Genomic DNA, 18085 nt, shown 5'->3' on the forward strand with positions numbered 1-18085 from the left:
TAGAGAGAAACCCCAGATGGTTACCCAGTTTGGCTTCCTCATTCCAACACCCAACAATGAGGTGCAGAGAGAGAGAGAGAGGGAGAAAAAAGGGAAAGCTCCGCCATGCAGATTCCAGTTTGCTTAGTGTGTCTTGTCTAATTCAGGGTGTGACATCTTCCCAAGACACACACAGGAGATAAAAATTGATTCCCCAAAAATGAACTTCTTGGGTAGCTCACAATCTGGAGGGGAAGAAAGATGTACAAACAGAGAGCTAATTTTAAAATAGTGTCATAATGATCTGCAGTTTCTGGGGGTAACTGAGGATCTCTAGAGAAGATGACCACCGGCCTGAGATGTGAAGGATGATGCATATATTTATTTGACAAAAGTTTACCAACCTATCGTGGCTAAGATGTGCCTTGTATGGGGGTTGGCATAAAGTGGAAGAGTGTGTGCTGAGGTTGAAGGTGAGTTAGGGAACTGTGGGGAAGATAAGACAAAGAGGAAAAGAGAGCAGTCTACGCATAAGGAGGTAAGAATGGACATAGCAGATGTAGGGAATTATAACTACCTCAGTTTTGCTGGATCTTGGATTGTAAAAGACAAGATGGGCAAAGCAACTAGAGTTCACCATGTTAGAGAGCTTGGACCCTCTCCTGCAGTAATGGGAACTTACTGAAGGTTTTTAAGCAGAAAAGTGAATGAATGCTCACAACTTTTCATTTTATATAGATCACTTTAGCAAGGATAGGGCAGACGAACTTGGAGGATACAAGAGTAAAACTATGGAGTCGTAGTCTAGGCAAGAAGTGAAAGGGACTATATATTTCCATATGGTTTGAAAGAAGTGGATAAAGTTAAGAAATAATTACAGGCTAACATTTGCAAAACTTGACATTGACATAAGTGTTTTGTGGTAAGAGAAAAGGAGTTAAAAATGACTTCCTTAGACAACACAGACCAACCAGCAGCAATTATTTTCCTTTTGCCTACATCTCTCCTTCATTCATCTCTTCTTCATTATGTCACCAGAATAGTTGGTCAGAAAGTGAAGTGAAGTTTGGAAATCTGAGATATGAAAAAAAAAAATTCCTCCACCTTTGGGGATCACTGCAAAGAAAATATGAACTAATTCAGAGATTACTAGGAGCACAGTTGACTCTCTGGAGCTTATTACAGTGTTTGCTGATTCTTAGAAGAGAGAAGCAGCAATCTTTCTCTCCTGAAACTATTTTCCTTCACAATGCATATTGGAGTGAAGTAACTGGAAGATAGCATTTCCTTCTGTCCATCATTGGGCCTCCAAATTCAAACTTAAGCATTGTTGAGATTGACTAGATCTCTCCTAAGCCTATTAGACCTCAGAATAACAAGCTTATAACTTTCTTAGGTAGGAGAAATTCAAGACTCCTTTAGTGAAGCTGGCCATTACATATTCAATATCATCTTGGTGGCTGGAATATCCAGCAACTGAATGAGGAAAGGGAAAGTATTTAATTTTGTGACTCTTTCTGCTAAGATTTTGTTAGGAAAGTATTTGAAAACTATTGGTTATAAGGGCATTTGACGATGTAAAGGAGACATCTAATTTATCTGTCAATATTTACTTTCCTCTCTCTTCTGTGTCAACACAGATCGTTTTTAAATTAGTTGACTTTATACATAGGTACTGAACTTGAAATAGTTTACTTACTCTATGTTATCTGTAGTTGATAGCCTCCTAATTTAGAGTTCAGGTTGGGTTGATAAACTTCTTGTTTTTCACTATTTATATCCTTTTAGCACTTGATCCCAATTATTTTATATCAATAATTCAGAAAAGATTAATTAAGAAACTATAGCATAGGACTTCAAAATCTATATCTGCTTTGGAGGACACTGAATGAAAGAGATTAATATTTGGTGAAAACCAGTTATTTTAAGTGATATTGAATAGGTGTGATTATTATGAATTCCAGTAGATACAATAACTCTGATTCCTCTTATTTTCTCTTAAAATGGAGCATGTGTGAAAATATATACCCTTCACTCTACAGGAGTGGAATATAAAGACACAGATAAAACAAGGCAACTGATAACCAGAACAATTGATATTTGACCAGGATATGTATTTTTATTCTCTGAGTGTCTGGGAATCCATAGTACTTCAAATAATTCAAGGTCATAGTATAAAATTTAAGGACCTATCTAGGCTCAGAAGAAACTAGAAAATAAATAGCTTCCCCATACTATCTACTTTCTGGATCATGATAGCAATGGGAAACATCCCTCTTAGCATGCTTTTGTGTTAGAAAACTCAGCCCTTTTTCAGGCAACCTCCATTTGGATCAAATCTACTATGTTAAGAGAGAAATATTATCAACTAATCAATTTGTATTTGCTTCTGGCATCAAAATGTTGGCTTGACTGACACTTCTGTAACTGAATTGACAAGTTGTTTTGATGATGAGTTAGTGCTTTGCTTTTCAAAGCCTTTCCTAGCAGCTTACCCAGCTAAAGGTGTGGAGACAGGAAACAGTAACCTCAAACTTCTTTCCCTCACAGCTCCTGCTTGACAACAGGCAACATAAAGATGAAGATCGGAGGTGAGAAGGTACTTATCTTCTGCTTGTTAGCAAGGCAGTGAGAGCTAAAAGATTTCTCACAGATAATCTGTTGTTCTTGTGACATAGACAACTTCTGGAAGGTTGAAAATTGCTTGGGCTTCCATGAAAACAGTGTGGAAGTGGGCGGGGGGGGGGGACTTGGTTATCAAAAAAAAAAAAAAAAAAAACCTTTGCCTATTGTAAGTAGGTCAATTACTATATTTAGTAACCAGGTCAACTCTCTACACAGGTGGAATGGATAGCCACCTCTAAGGTGTGGCTCCTAGCATCAAAGTCCCTGACTCTAAAAGGACACTCCCTGTCAGTTCAATTAATGTTTGCATTTCTAAAGAAGATGAAGCCAAAAATACAATGTTAGAAATACATTGGCTTAAATGAGTAACTATGGCCTACATTCATGGGGCTATAAAATGCTTCCTCTGATTTTATTTCATCTGCAGTTCTTATGAACTTGTGAAGTAAATAGATAGACAATCCTCCTTATGCCCATTTAACAGTTGGGGAAGTCATGTCAAAGAAGTCCATGAATTGCCCAGGTTTCAGGACAAATGACTTGAGACCTGAGCTCATGCCTCATGACATACTCTAACCTATTAAACTTGTCAAGAAGATGGTACCAAGTGTCTCGAGTGCATAGAGAGTGAATGGAATGGCAAGAAGACTGGACCAAGATAAATTTCATTTTCTCCACCATTTTAATGGAATCCCACCCTGTGTGTGGGTTGGGGGAACTAAGCAGAAGGAACCTTAGAGATGATTTACGCCAATACCTTATTTTATAGAAAAGGCAACTGAAAGCAAAAAAAAAAAAAAAAGCAAATGACTTTTTAAACAAGGTCACAGAAACAACTGAAGAACTAAAGTATCTATTTAGGAATGTAGGAGTATTGTTTTAAATCACGAATAAATAGAAAAACAAATTTGCTCATTCAATAAGATTGCATTGATTTCATGTTCTTATTTAAAGAAAGTATATTTCATAGCTGTTTTTGCATCTAATTTTTTACCACACATACAGCAGCTCTCATCTGTGATTTTGCTTTCTGAGGTTTCAGTTACGACAGTCAACCATGGTCCAAATATATTAAATGGAAAATTCCAGAAATAAGCAATGTATAAGTTTTAAATTTGTATCCTGATGCTACTGCATGATGAAATCTTATTCTGTCCCACCTGGAGCGAGTCATTCCTTTGTCCAGACATCTGGAGTGTATGTACTACCTGCCTATTAAGTCACAGAGTTGTCCTTTGGGTTATCAGATCAATTACTGAGGTATTTGACTGTTTGGGCAAACAATGTCCCAAAGTGCAACAGCACTGATTCTGGCAATCTGAATATGCCAAAGAGAAGCTGTAGATTGCTTCCTTTAAATGAGAGTTCTCTACTTAACAAGGGAAGAAAAATCATACACTGATGTTGCTGAAATGTGAGTAGGAATGAATTGTCTGTTCATAAAATTGTGAAGAAGGAAAAATAAACTCATGCTAGGTTTGCTGTTGCACCTCAGCCTACAGAAGTTATAGCAACAGTGCGTGTTAGTTGGAAAGAAAAGGTATTGATTTGAAAGATTTGGTCCTGAGATTTCAGACATCCCCTGGGGGACTTGGAACCTATTCCCTAAAATTGAGGGAAGATGAGTATACACAAAACATTTTGCTAACAATTTGAAATACCTCCTAAAGGTCATAGACAGGTCCCAATTAAGGTCCACAGACTATAGGTTCACACGAAATGCCTCTTAAAAATTAATTCCAATGCACAAGCAGTAATTATACCATTGAAGCTCTTTCATCTCAGCTTGTCCAAGTGTGCAACACACAAAGTCAATTTTCAGTCCAACCCTCACTGGATAAATCCTTAACTTTGGGGCTTTTGTGAATTACATTTGTTTTACAATATTCCATCTTTCCTTTTCTGTATCCTGGGCACCATTCACAAATAAAACGGCATATAGAGGCTCATGGAGTCTGTAGCAGTGCATAAAGTTTGCACTGGGAAGCTAAAGAAGCAATTAGAAAGACACGTGTTGAGCTAGCAATATGATTTCCTCCAGAACCTTTAAGAACTTTATATAGCTTTCCATTTATGCACATCACAGCCAGAGTTTCTTTTGCAGTTGAAAAAACAAATCAGGTTATAAGATCTTAATCGTATTGTTTCCTTTTTTTAAGATTCTGACTGAACAGAATTTAACATGTTAGGTAGGAACCAAAGAAAATGAAAGCTTTTTCCTTTCAGCCATCTTTCCCTATGATGTTTGTGAGCAAATTGAAAAGGTGAAACTAGTTGCCCTGGCACAAAACACCTCCCTTCTGACCACAGAGCTGGTTAAGTTACTGTAACTTTCCTCTGAGTACATTTCCTGTTTGGGCCTAGAACACCCTTCAGCATCTGGCCATCTGACCACTTGTTCCTTTTCAGGCTCCATAATGGACAGGCTTTCCCACAGGCCCATCCAGTGTTTGCTCTGGAACCTGTAAGCCTAACTCTGTTCTGTGGTTCTGATAACCGGCCGCTGGCTTGGCTTCATTCAGATATCAGAAAGAGGAGTACAGAACGTCCACCAGGCTGTAGCACCATTTGTCATCCCCTTTGAGCTACTGAGGAGATAAAAGCACAGCTACTAAAGACATATCGTGCATCAAAGGGCCCCAGACTCTCAAAATTAATATTAAAATGAAAAAAAATGTAGGTTACAGCTTTAAAATAACTTTGTGGTCATTGAATCTAATTCTTAGTTGATTGTTAACTTGAAACTTTCCCAATTTTCACAAAGAACCGTGATTTAAGGAAAGTCAAAAAAAAAAAAAAAAAGACTTTCAGTAAGCACGGTGCGTATGCATATATATGGTCTCATTCAGGATTCCAGCATACTCAAAATAGGGCAACATGGAGGGATTATTTATGAAAGATGACTGGCAAAGGTGTGGAGATGGCAATGCTACCGTGCATACAATGGAGATAGCAATGGGACATAATGTGTGGCCACTGTGGCTTGTAGCAGCAAGGTTATGATCACCTTTAGATCTGAAGGGGTGAAGGGACCAGGAAGTTAACAAAACCAGAAGGAAAGAGAATTGTGTAGCAGAGTCTATGACAACAGAAGCAAGTCACCTGTTGAGAGAGTCAGAAGAACTAACCAGCCCTATCCAAGACTGTGTATGTCTCTCCTATCAACTTTATCAAGCACATTAACTCTATTAACAGACCATAAGAATTTAAAACAAAATCTAAAGTAACTTTAATTCAAACAAGGACAATTAATTATAAGTAACAATACAGATAGAAATAAAAGGCTAATCAATAAATTTACTAAGCAAGAAGTTGCTCTTGGCCAGCTCTAGTCTTAACCGCAGCCTTAACCCTGTGTTCTTTCATAGGCAGACACTAGAGTGTAAAGGACACTTGTCCTTGTCCCTTTAAAATATTATTGTGCTACATGCAACTATCAGAAAGTAACTCAGAGGTCAAATATTTCAGTAGGAAAAAGTCCCATCTGAGCCCTGAGATCTAAGGCATTCATTTTTGAGAGAAAAAAGTTATCGAAACAATCAACAAATTAGTTGCCAGAGAATGGTTCTTTGGTATTCTGACTTCTACTTTTGCAAAGCTATTTGTTCAGCAAGTTAATGGTGGGATCTAATGTGCTTGGTTTGGGGGAGATGGGAAGATGCAAACCACAGAGCTGCTTCCCCCTAGGAGAAACCCCAAGGCAGGTACACACTTAGCTATACTCCAAACCCACGAAAGGTACAGGAACCCTAGAGAGGGTCACTGGCAGTCACAGCTGTGGACACAACAGGAAGGGGTTGTGATTCCAAATGGGGTGACTCCAGAAACTTTTGTAGTCTCTACCCTTTACCTGGGCTGTGAGGCCTGTGGAAATTTTTAGACAAGCTGATTAGGAAAATGTCCTTAGTGTAAGGGTTTGTTGGGAACTGGCAGAGCATTTTATTTATATAGGGGGAAATAGATGAATATAGCTGATACCAAATGTTGAGGGCCTTTAAGGCTATGAAAAGGAAAGCTACCAGAGACATTGAGAACATCAAGGTGTGATTAGGGTCTCTTCGGGAGGGTTCAAACAGCAGCAAGGAGCAAGGTCAGAAGCCAGGAGAGATCAATCAGGAGGCTGGGACTTCAGCATCCATGTGAGTTCATAAGGCCTGCAATGTGGAGGTAGCTGCTGGGCTGTAAGGGGTGGACAAGACATTGGCGCTCATTCTCACAGACTGGGTGGTGAACAGGATTAGAAGCTGACTAGGAGTCCATGGACTGGGTGAGTGCGAGAGTGGAGACACTGCTGACAAAATAAGTTCAGAGAGGAAATCTGGGAAAAGTTTAAGGAAGCTAATCAGAAATAAAAATGTCCAGTGGAAAGTCATCTGCTTTAGGATGGAAGCTAATACTAAAACTGCTAAAATGTCATTGCCTGCTCTGTGATCCACCCCTACCCCTCAGAGACACCGCCCAGCAATGCAGGGTGTGAGCACCTTAGAACAGAAACTCTTGACACACGCAGCCAGATGAATTTGGGTGCAATGTCACCCAGTTTCTACCAATTTTCCTCTCATCTCCTAATGCTAGAAGTACAATCTAAAAGATTAATCCTAACTCAAATCAAAGTGGAAGCCATACCCAAAGCCACTGAACCATCCCCAAATCAAATTTTATTATTCTAGAAGTTATCTGTAATCCAAAGAGTAGATAAGCAGGGTGTATAACTCCCTGCATAAATATTGTGACAGTATTTCAGTTAACAAAGAAAACTTACAAGTATAAAGTGATCCCTTCTGTTAATATATTGCTTTCTAAACATATATTTTAATCTAGTAACCAAACTTGGGAACCATGCTTTCCTCCTAAGCCATCATCATTCTGAGCCTTCATGCAAAATCACTCTGTAGGGAATACAATACATGTTTCCTATCTACTTAAGAGACTTTCAGTCTCCCTAAATCTTACACCTTTGAAGAGCCTACTCAGGACCACCTTGGCATATCCGGAATTTTCTAGGTAAGTGTCATGGCTCAGAAATTTGGAAATAACTACTGTGATAGGCCTTCATATTACATAGGAAAATAAGAGACAGGGCAATATTGTCCCCCAAAGTGCTGTAGTCATTTCTAAGCATGTTAGCATCTAAGATCATGGTTATTAATCTTTCTAATAGATTTCAGAGATAACTGGCTTGCAGTTCTTTGTATTTGCACTATCAAATCATAAGAGCACCCACAAGGGGTAAAGTGGATGAGTTGCCATGTTAGAGTTGATAAAAAGCATTTTAATATTCCACTTTAGAAGCATTTTTAAGACAAAAAGAATAGATTTGAGATGTCCTGTAGTTCAACCCCTTCATATATATCAGAGGAGGAAACTGAGACCTAGAAAAGTTGACTCACAGTATGATAGGCCAAAGCTCCTAACTATGTCTCCCTTTCAAATTTTTGGCTTTAACTTTTAAGTCTGGTGGGGGAGGAAAGGCAGAAAAGAGCAGACTTCATTTTCCCAAAGTCAAGGTCAAGCAGCCAAGTCCTTGTCCCAAAAAATACAGGGAGTTGCTGAGATTAACATTCTTCGCTGGAAACTGGAGCCCTGCCCAGTTTGGGCAGAGTTGGTTTGAACTTTGTGACCCTGTTATCTCAGCCAGGAGCTGAGGTCAAGCCAGCCATGTCGTGCACTTATGAGTGCTCAAGCAAGAATTTAAAGTACACATGGGTTTAAGTCCTTAAGAGTCGAGTATGCATTATCCCACTGGCCTTGTTGACAGAGGTTGACAAAGAACTCTAGGATCAATCCCCAGAGAACTTAACATATGTACACACATTTAACTAAACAGTCTTCATTCTCAGGTCTGCCAGCATGGAATGACTCACCTGACCCCTACATATCTCTGCCCCTGTAAGGCCTTCTCTTCCCCCTCCATCTTAGAGATTTGTCCTCCTATCTCTAATACTCCCATTTCCTTGCAAAAACTCCTCCCACCCTCCTCTTTTTCCTCTCCCACTTCTCCTTTCTTTCCTATAAGCCTTCCCCCTCCAGGCCTGCAGGGCCACACACACACACTCACACCAACACACTCACACACTCTCATGTTCACACAACATACACATTCTCTCTCTCACACACATACACTCTGCTCACACCTACACATTCACACTCACATTCACACACACACACACTCAAGTCCAGCACTGGCTCCTTCCACATGTCAAACTCCATTAAGTCATTCAGTCTGTAAACATTTATTACATCCTAACCATATATAAAACACTGTAGTATATTTAAGTTCCTAATCATCTTCAGCGTATCTATCCATCTCTTCTTTTCTCTGTCTCTATTTTGACCACTCCATGTTTTCTTAACCTTGTGAAGTCTCATCATCTTTCCCCAATGGCTCTGCCTGAACTCAAAAGTCCCGCTGGCCTCGTTCCCAAGCAATTGTTCACTCCTCTTTTCCTCCTTCATTCAATGCTGTCACCCACTGTCTCTTCCTGACACTTTCCTCCCTTGACTTCATTGGCATGCCCCCTCCTCCCTGTCTCACCACATTCTCTGTGTCCTCTGCTGGTCTTCAGCTGACTCCTAACCAGAAGTGGTTTTCAGATTCAGTTGAACTCTCTGCTTTCCTAGTTATACCCCCTCCATTCAACTCCATGCCCCAAAGATGAGGATTCCAAAGTATTCTCTTCTTATCCAGTTCAGCTGCTTCAAAATGCCTTGAAAATAAAGTTTAAACTTCTTTTATCAATATTCAACCCCCTGCTTAGTCTGATTCTTCCTCTCTAGCCTCCACACCTTTGACTTATCAACTGTTCCAAGAACATTAAACAACTTTCCTGATTTAGTTTCCTTATTAATATTACTTCTTCCTCAGACAACATAGCATTGATAAGAACATGGACCTGGAGCAAGACTATCTGAATTTCTATATCTACCAGCTGTGATTGCAAGCTAGTTACTCTACCTGCTCAGTATTTCAATTTTCTTATCTTGCAATAGTACAATCATAGTAACTGCTTCATGGGAACTGGGAAAAGATGAAATGATCAATAAAGGAAATTCAGATAGAACAAGAATAACAATATAAGTGCAAAAGAAATTTTAGTTAGCAATTTTCATTAATACATTATCCATTCAAATCTTATATACTATTAAAGCCCTGCTCAATTCTGAACTATCCATAAAGACTTACCATCCTACATTAATCTTATCAAGATATTTCTTTCATGTATTCTAATTTGGGTGTTAGTTTGTTCATTTCCTTCTTTAACAAATATCTGTTGAATACATACATGCTTGCAGCATTTTGACTAATACTGAAGTTGGAAGAATAAATAAGACATGATCCTGCCTTCGAGGAGCTCACAGTCTTCTAGAGAAAAAAAAATGGATGGGTCAACTCACACAGTAACAATTTGGGGAGTTTTGAATGGTAAGGAAGTCCCTTAATTTGTCATTTAGGGTCTCAAAAAGGACCTTCAGATGACAGGTACAGGAACATTCCAGATTGCAAGAATAATTTATGCAAAGTTATGAAGGCATCAATTAGCCATGGGTGGTAGGAGAATGCCAAATATTATCACTTATCCACTTCCTGATGTTGTTATATGTAGTTTTCTTAACTAAATTGTAAAACCCATGAAAGCAGAGAGAACTCAGTTAATTGCATAAACAATTCTTGTGTGCAAAGTCTTTATGTTTCTTTTCCTGTTCTATTTCCTTAGGCTCCAAAATGCAAGAGAGGTTTAATAAATATTTGTTAAAGTGAACTACACTCCCATAGAAACTTCTCTTCTGAGTCCATAATAAAGGCAGAAGTATCCTGGAAAAGCTTCCTCGGGGAGGTGGATCTTGAACCAAAGATGTAAAGTGAAAGACAGGAGCATCTAGATGGGCAGAAAGGGATAGAGAGCACATTCTAAGAGAGAAAGAGCCTCAGTCAGGTCACAAAGGGGGAGTGCAGGTGTGTGAGTCAATGAAGAAAGGTGCATTATGGGAGTTGAGGATCTTATGTTAGGGCACCAGTGAAGATAGTCAGAATATGTAAAATGGGACCAGCCTAAAAAGATCCAAAAATGCCAAAAATTTTTGCAATGTCATCTTCCTATCAGCATCTTCTAGAAACCATCAAAATACAACTTTATTTTCTGTAAGTTGGGCAATCTCTAATGTTCCCTCTCATCTCTAAAGATCTGTGGTTGAATTCCATGTTTCTCTGGATGTTTCTGTTTATACTTGTTTCCATATAATAAATTAGTGTGGATAGAGTATTATTCACAATGGTCCTAAGTGAAAAGAAAAAAAAATTTTAGAAAGATTTCACAATTCTCATTTTTACTTCTGTGACTCTCAAAGTGGATTCTTCTATCTGTCACAGACTAGTGTCTTCCACATAGAAGACATTCAATAAGTATCTATTGAATAAGCATATAAATGGGCACCTGTCTTGCCAAAGCATAAGACAGAGTAGGAACTTGTGAACACCCTGTTTTAGTTCCCCAGGGATTTCAGGGTAAAAGGAAACTCTCCTCATATATCATCCATTCTCTATGAGAGAGAGTCTGTGGATCAGAAATGGAAGCTTCCTGATCTTAAATTACAAACCCTTACTAGCAGCAGTGTTGGATATAAAAGTAAGTCATTGGGTCCAACAGGCTGCAACTGCAGCTAAGTGATTTTCTAACACTGTATTGTGTGTGTCAAGTATACAACCTTCTACTTTTTCAGCAAAGTTTTAAAAATTCAAACACCCATCCATGTTCTCAGTAAGGGAACATACGTCATCTTTAGAATGTGGGATGGGTTGCTGGTGTAATCTGTACATTGTATGGTGGATTGTAAGCTAATGAGGTGATTCAGATGCTGTGGAGAGGGACTCACAATTAGATTAGAGACTAAAAGTAAATTGTGAGTAATTGTGAATGATACCATCAGGAACCATTAACCTAGTTACCTCGTCAGCCAGAGTCCCCAAGATAATGAAGATGATGACAAAGAAAAAGATGATGGTAATGGTGATTTAGAGATAAAGGATCGGAAAAGAATTAAATAAGAAATTCTCCACCATCTGGAAGCTTCTCCGCTAGCAAAGAGAACATAAATACACATAACTTGGATGGACAAACAGACCAAGTATGAAATTAGTTGAATTACTAAGGCCAAAGAGTTTAAAACTTCCTTTTTCAGAGAGAAAGCAAGTGGGGAGCTCTTGATCCCAACCAGCACACCTCTCTTCTAGAGTTCCGAGTCATCAAAATGAGAGTAACAGGCAAAATGTTAAACACCCACTTTGCAAACACCTCTGCCCTGCCCCCACTGGGGATTGAACTTGAGGGTGAATTACTGCTGAGCTACATATCCCCTGCCCTTTTTTATTTTTAAGACAGAGTCTCACTAAGTTCACAAGGCTGGTCTCAAACTTGCTATCCTCCTGCCTCAGTCTCTGGAGTAGCTGGGACTACAGGTATGCACCTCCGGACACCCAGCTTGCAAACAAGCCTGGACCTGGGATGTCTTCCCTATGGCGTCAGGGACTGATTCTCATGTAACAATCCTCAGACTAAAAGATCTGGGTACGTTGGGATTTTTGTTCTTTTCTTAGCTTTTTATGGGTTGGTTGGTTGGTTGGTTTGGTGGTGATGGTACTAATACCATAACACTAACCGAAAAGGGTTCATGAAATCACCACAAAAGAGACTCACAGATACTTGCACACAGCATAGAAAATCAGAGACTCCTCCAGTCAGTCAAAAACCACTCAGATGTTATTTTTTTTTTCTGATGATTGGCTAAACTCTCTACAGAAACAGTCCAACCTCTATGAAGAAAAAGTAAACAATAACTTAACAAAGATGAAAAGATTTTATCCCTTGCAACGACTGCTATAAAATAATTGTGCTTTGCAAGAGTACCTGCCCTTTGAGTTTTAGGAAGGCTGAAATGAATCGTGATCTTCATCAATGCCCATATTAGTTAATATAAAGAGCTATTGTTTTAGATAAGCCACAAATGGCATTTTCTGCTGGGATTTTTTGTGACATCAAATTTTTTGTTTTGTAAAGGTCAGCGCACTGCCTGCAGGAAACACTTGAAGGAAGATGTCCATGCAAGGGACATGCCACATGGTAATCATAGGGTATTTCTCAAGAAAAGAAGAAAGACAAGAAAAAGAGGGTCTACGTGTAATGAAAGGGAGGCAGTGAGATTCTCCTCCCACCCATAGCATGTGAGCACTTCAGGGTTCTGATCACAGATTCATTTCTATTTCTAATCTATCTGTGGCAATGACTCATTCAATTTCCTGGAATTGATATATTGATATTAATTTTATGGTCCTTGATGTAAAAGCCCTTGCTGGGTGGTTGCTTTAAAAAATAAAAAATCATAAGGTAATTTATTATCTTAGAGCATGGTGGTAGAGTAAAATAAATGTTTAAGCAATGCCCACATTTTTAAAACATCCATCAAATTTATTTCAACTGACAAGAGACCCAATTCTTTCTTAACAGTCAGAAAAACTGGCTGCAGTGTGTTGGAAGTTAGGTAAACACTGCAAACTGTTGATTACATTGTATTTTTCAGTGTTCATCTTTTCACCTTACTTTCCCAAGCCCAGCCCCAGAGCAACACTAAACTGTGAGCAGTATATTACTTCTTTCTTTGTACAAATTACTGCAGAGGAGTCATTTGCTGAAGACTGAACTAAGGATAAAGTTTTTAATTGCTCTGTTTTGCCGGTATGACTTTTTTTTTTTATTAAATTTCAATCATTTTCCTGCCTTCTGTGCCTCTCTAAGAAAAAGAAGTGCTGGGGAAATGCAGCAGCATTAGAGAGATTAATCTTGTCCAAACTGGTCATTTAACAGTTTTTTGCTAAGGTCTGGGAAGAAATTTAAAGAAACACTCTTGTGGAAAAATAAGGAGTGATACCTGATTTTTATCTTCATAGAGAATGATCAGTTTGCTGAAAAATAACCAGTGTTGGCTGGAAAATGTATCAACAATGCCAGGTATTACCTACATATAAACCCCTTCTACCATTAATTATGAATCCTTTTCTTCCAGAGGCCTGCTGTTCCAGGCTGGACTCATAGTCCAATGTCCAACAAAATCCTGTCTTGTGAATCTCAGTTGCACAATTATCCACATCTCATAGAAAGCATGCAGCCTTAGCAAAGAAATTGTCCGAGTTAAGGTTGCCTCACTCTGCCTCAATTATTTCTTTAATTTAGCCATAAAGATCTTCCTACAGGACCACTGAAATCATGAAGAGTAAAATGAGGCTTAATCATCAAAAAATAGGTATTTCAAGCCATACAGTGAACCAGTGAGTTAGAATTATTAAATCAGTGTTAATAATGAACTGTTCATATGTACACATACACACATACACACACACACACACCTCAATGCAGATAATAGTCGCTTCTTACAATTCGAGGGATGACAATTGTAAGAATTTCCTTACCTATAACTTTATGGGGGGTGAACAAAAAGAAATGAAAAACACAAGAAAGATTTTGCAGCATTTGATTAGAACGGATCAAACATTTTCATATGTTAAAATTATCTTTTTTCTCACAAGTGTTTTTTACTAAAAGAGTATGGCCTCTACGCTCACCCCATCCAACTTTATTAATGGCCACACAGCATCAAATCCTAAGTTATTAGGAAAGTGAGTTGACATTTCAAAAGCAAATGTATCTTAATGTAGAAAACAAATTTCCACATGTGTGAAATCTCTAACCACTTTTTAGTTACACCCTTTTAATAAATGGTCTAAAGAGGAAAATGCAAAGCTTTGAGTCTTACCAAAAAAAAAAATCTTCAAAAGCGAGTGGAAAAATTAATGATAGATGATTGTTCACAAAGCACATCAGAAAAGCATTTTGTGTAAATTACTACTGGTAAATAGTTTTTGGTCAGTCCCTTGTTGTCTAATAAATTAAGACATTGTAAATATTCTTTTAAAATAAATTTTAAAGATCCCTTAAACATAAAGTGAAAAAAAAAACTTCACAAAATAAATTTTTAAAAATTCTTTTAGAATGTATTTAGTAGCTCTAAATGCTTAGTACTAGACACCAGGGATAACCAGTCACCAGCCCATGTCTTTTGTTATATCAACACCTGTTATCAATATGCACAGTTTGTGCTCACTAGCGTATCAGACAACAAAAACAGATAATGTAACTATTGTATTTCTGCAGGCTGGGAAATTATACTCTTTGCAGTGCACACAGTTGATGTTTAAGAACACTGCCAACAGATCTTTTAGTCTCTGGGCCACCAAAATAAATGAGAAAGAAAATTGAAGATGCTGGCTCTGCAAAAGATCTTCCAGGGGAAAAATAAATAAATAAATAACAATCCTTACTTAAACACACCTGTTGACTCCTATCAGTCCAATTTTTGAGCAAAGGTAAGGACCCTTTTCTAACTCCAAAAACAAGTTGAATGAATGTATTACTCCACCCTCCCAAACAAGCTTTTTCTGTTAGAAATTGTGGTTTTCTGAAGATGATTCTGCATGGATTTATCCTGGTCTATGCAATTACAAATCAGGTCATGCTGGATGAAATAACCTAAGGTTCAAGACCACAGGCTCTGGAGTCAAGCTATTGTGGTTTGGACTCTGCCACCAACAACTGGAACCTGTAAATCCTTGGGGAATTTGACCTTCCCACCCCTCAGTCTCTTGATCTGAAATATTGCAAAGGTTGGTTGTGATAACCAGCTCCTGGCTGTGACAATTGACAATGCTCCAAGTAGGTGCTTGCAAGTATCAGAAGTATCATACTCCTCATCGTAGTTACTGGGTGTTAAGGACTTTTAATCTAAACAGACTTCAGCCAATAGTAAAAGAATACTAACTTATTAGTATTTGCACTGTACCAGCTTCTCTGGTGACTCTAGGATTCGCTTTGGAACTCATTCAATTCAGATAGAAATAGTAATAGTAATTCAGGTAAGTAATAGTAATAAAACCACACTAATCTTGCTAGCCAAGCATTTTGCATTTGGATTATTTCATTTTATCTTCACAATGGCCTTAAGATGAGGTTTATTATCATTTCCATTTCATAGTTAAGGAAACTGAGGTTTGAATATTTCTTAAATACCAGGAACAGCTCAGTTAATAAGAATTGGATCTGTGATGTGAGCCTACGAAATCTAAATTCAAAGCTTTCAGAACAAACCTACTTGAAACAGTTTTCTTAAACTAAAGGGGGAGAAAAGGTACATACGCTAAAAGTTCTTGGGACATTATCAACTAGCAACTAAGTAAAAGCTTCTTTACTTCCAAAGAACTTTTGTTAAAGAACTATTCTGTATTCTGAGAATCAAGGCGTTTCTAAATTAAAGGTAACCATATGAAAGCCAAACTACTAATTTCACAGGTTATTTCAAATTTAACATAAACCACGCTGATTGCAAGGACACAGAAGAAAACTTAGAGAAGGAAGAAATCAAAATCGTTTACCTGTTACTTGAATCGAGGGGAAGAAGTTGAGAGCCAAGAGCAGCAGCCTGAGCATCATTGTCCTAACAAGGGCCAGGGCTCCAGCCCCTCCTCCCTGAGGAACCCAAAGTGTGAAGTGAACTCAAGACACACCTGCCTGGGCCTGAGAGTCTCCGTCATCTACGGAAACCCCCAACTCACTTCCTTAGAGCACATGATCAAGGGACCCAAACCACAGGGCACTGTGACTTTCATACCAGATGTTACATTGTTTTGATGACTTTAGATTTTTGTCTCTTCTTTGAAAGGCGAGACTTTTCTTATCACTGAAAAAGTGCACTGGTCACTACGTGATGGGCTCCTGAGAATTATTTCCTATTGATAGCTATCAGAGCTGTGAAAAATGGGTGCCTGAAATCCAGCAGGGACTTCAGCATTGACAAACAAGGTGTTATAAGGAAGAAAAAAAAAAAAAAAAACCTTGTAGAGGAGAAGTTCTCATAAGGTAGGAATAAACCAGGTCCAAATTACACCGAGAATTGTCCTGAAGAGTGGAGAAATGTCTGCATTAAGTGTTTAAAGGAGTTCTAAATGTTAGGAATTAGAACGTTTGTTCTGGTTATCGGGTAGCCCTATGGAACATTCAGCACTCAGCGCCAGGTTGATGCCAAGCTTTTCCCAGCTCACTTCTAGGTACTTGGCTAAATGGATTTTGCTTACATGCACTCAGCCAGCTGACGATCTGGAGGTTCCTTAAGCAAAGAGGTCAAAAGACATCTTATGTTCTTAGAGGGACAGTGGGTAACCAAAAGCCCCTTGATATCTCAGGCTCACTATGTCCCTCAGGAAACCACTTGATGTTGAGTAGCAGACCATAAGAAGCAGCTCCTTGAGGAACCCCCTGCCCCTCCCACTTCCAGGTCCTCTGCAGATAGAACCTCTCCACCAGCACCGCCCACTCCACCCTCTTCCCCTGGCGCCTCCTTTAGGGTCTGGAAATCAATGGCTTTCTCAGAACTTTTCTGGTAATTTTTTTCTCTTTTCCGATAATCTGGTCTTTATATAATTACTGTACTTTGCGATTTTGTGTATGATTCTTAAAAAACAATTTGTATTGCTTTTTATTCTTACTATAAAAGTAAAAGGCGAAATACATATTAAAGATGAAATACACATTAAATCAAGTTTCACCTATAATCTCCTCACCTGATATATAAACAGTTGCTATTCTATCCACTGCTTTCCATCCGGCTTTTAAGATTTTTACACATTTGCTATCATGTTTTATTTACAGTTTTTCAACAGATATATATTATTATCTGTTATATCTTAAACATTTTCCCATGTGATTTAAGTACATGTATTAATTAAATTTATTTTTAACTAGTACATAAAACATATTTTACATATTAATGGGGTATTACATGATTTTTCTATTAATTTTTTATTTGTTTTAATTAGTTATGACAGTAGAATGCATTTAGGTTATGCACTTTGATATATTATACATAGATGGGATATAATTTCTCATTTTTCTGAGTGTACATGTTGTAGAATCATATTGGTCATGCAGTCACATATATACATAAAGTTATAATCTCTGTTTCATTCTACTATCTTTCCTATCCCCACATGCCCTCCCCTCCCCTCCCATCACTTCCCTCTACCTAATCTAAGGTAATGCTATTCTTCTCTAGTGCCCTATGCCCTATTGTGAATTAGCATCTGAATATTAGAGAAAACATTCAGCCTTTGGTTTGGGGGGATTGGCTTATTTTGCTTAGCATGATATTCTCCAACTCCATCCATTTACGGGCAAATAGGGTATTACATGATATTTTAACACAAGTATATATTGTATAATGTTTAAATCAGGTTAAGTATATGTCTCCCCAAACATTTATCATTTCTTTATGATGAAAACATTTGAAATCTTTTCCAACTTTTTGAAATGCACAGTACATTATTGCTATCTAAGGCACCTTACTACGCATTAGCACTTCAAAACTTCTTCTTACTCTTAATTAA

At 38.1% G+C, this 18085-nt stretch overlaps 1 protein-coding gene across 1 annotated transcript in view; it reads right to left on the bottom strand.

Moving 5' to 3' along the window:
* Positions 1-16155, bottom strand: part of Cd28 (CD28 molecule) — a 29595-nt gene extending 13440 nt beyond the window's left edge. The window contains exon 1 of the mRNA XM_076866439.1: positions 16079-16155. Within this exon, the coding sequence (XP_076722554.1) occupies positions 16079-16136 (58 nt within the window). The 5' untranslated portion in view covers positions 16137-16155. The remainder of the gene's footprint in view (positions 1-16078) is intronic.
* Positions 16156-18085: the final 1930 nt, after the last annotated feature.

The sequence above is a fragment of the Callospermophilus lateralis genome, chromosome 9 (genome assembly GCF_048772815.1).
Source record: "Callospermophilus lateralis isolate mCalLat2 chromosome 9, mCalLat2.hap1, whole genome shotgun sequence".
Taxonomy (NCBI): Eukaryota; Metazoa; Chordata; class Mammalia; order Rodentia; family Sciuridae; genus Callospermophilus; species Callospermophilus lateralis.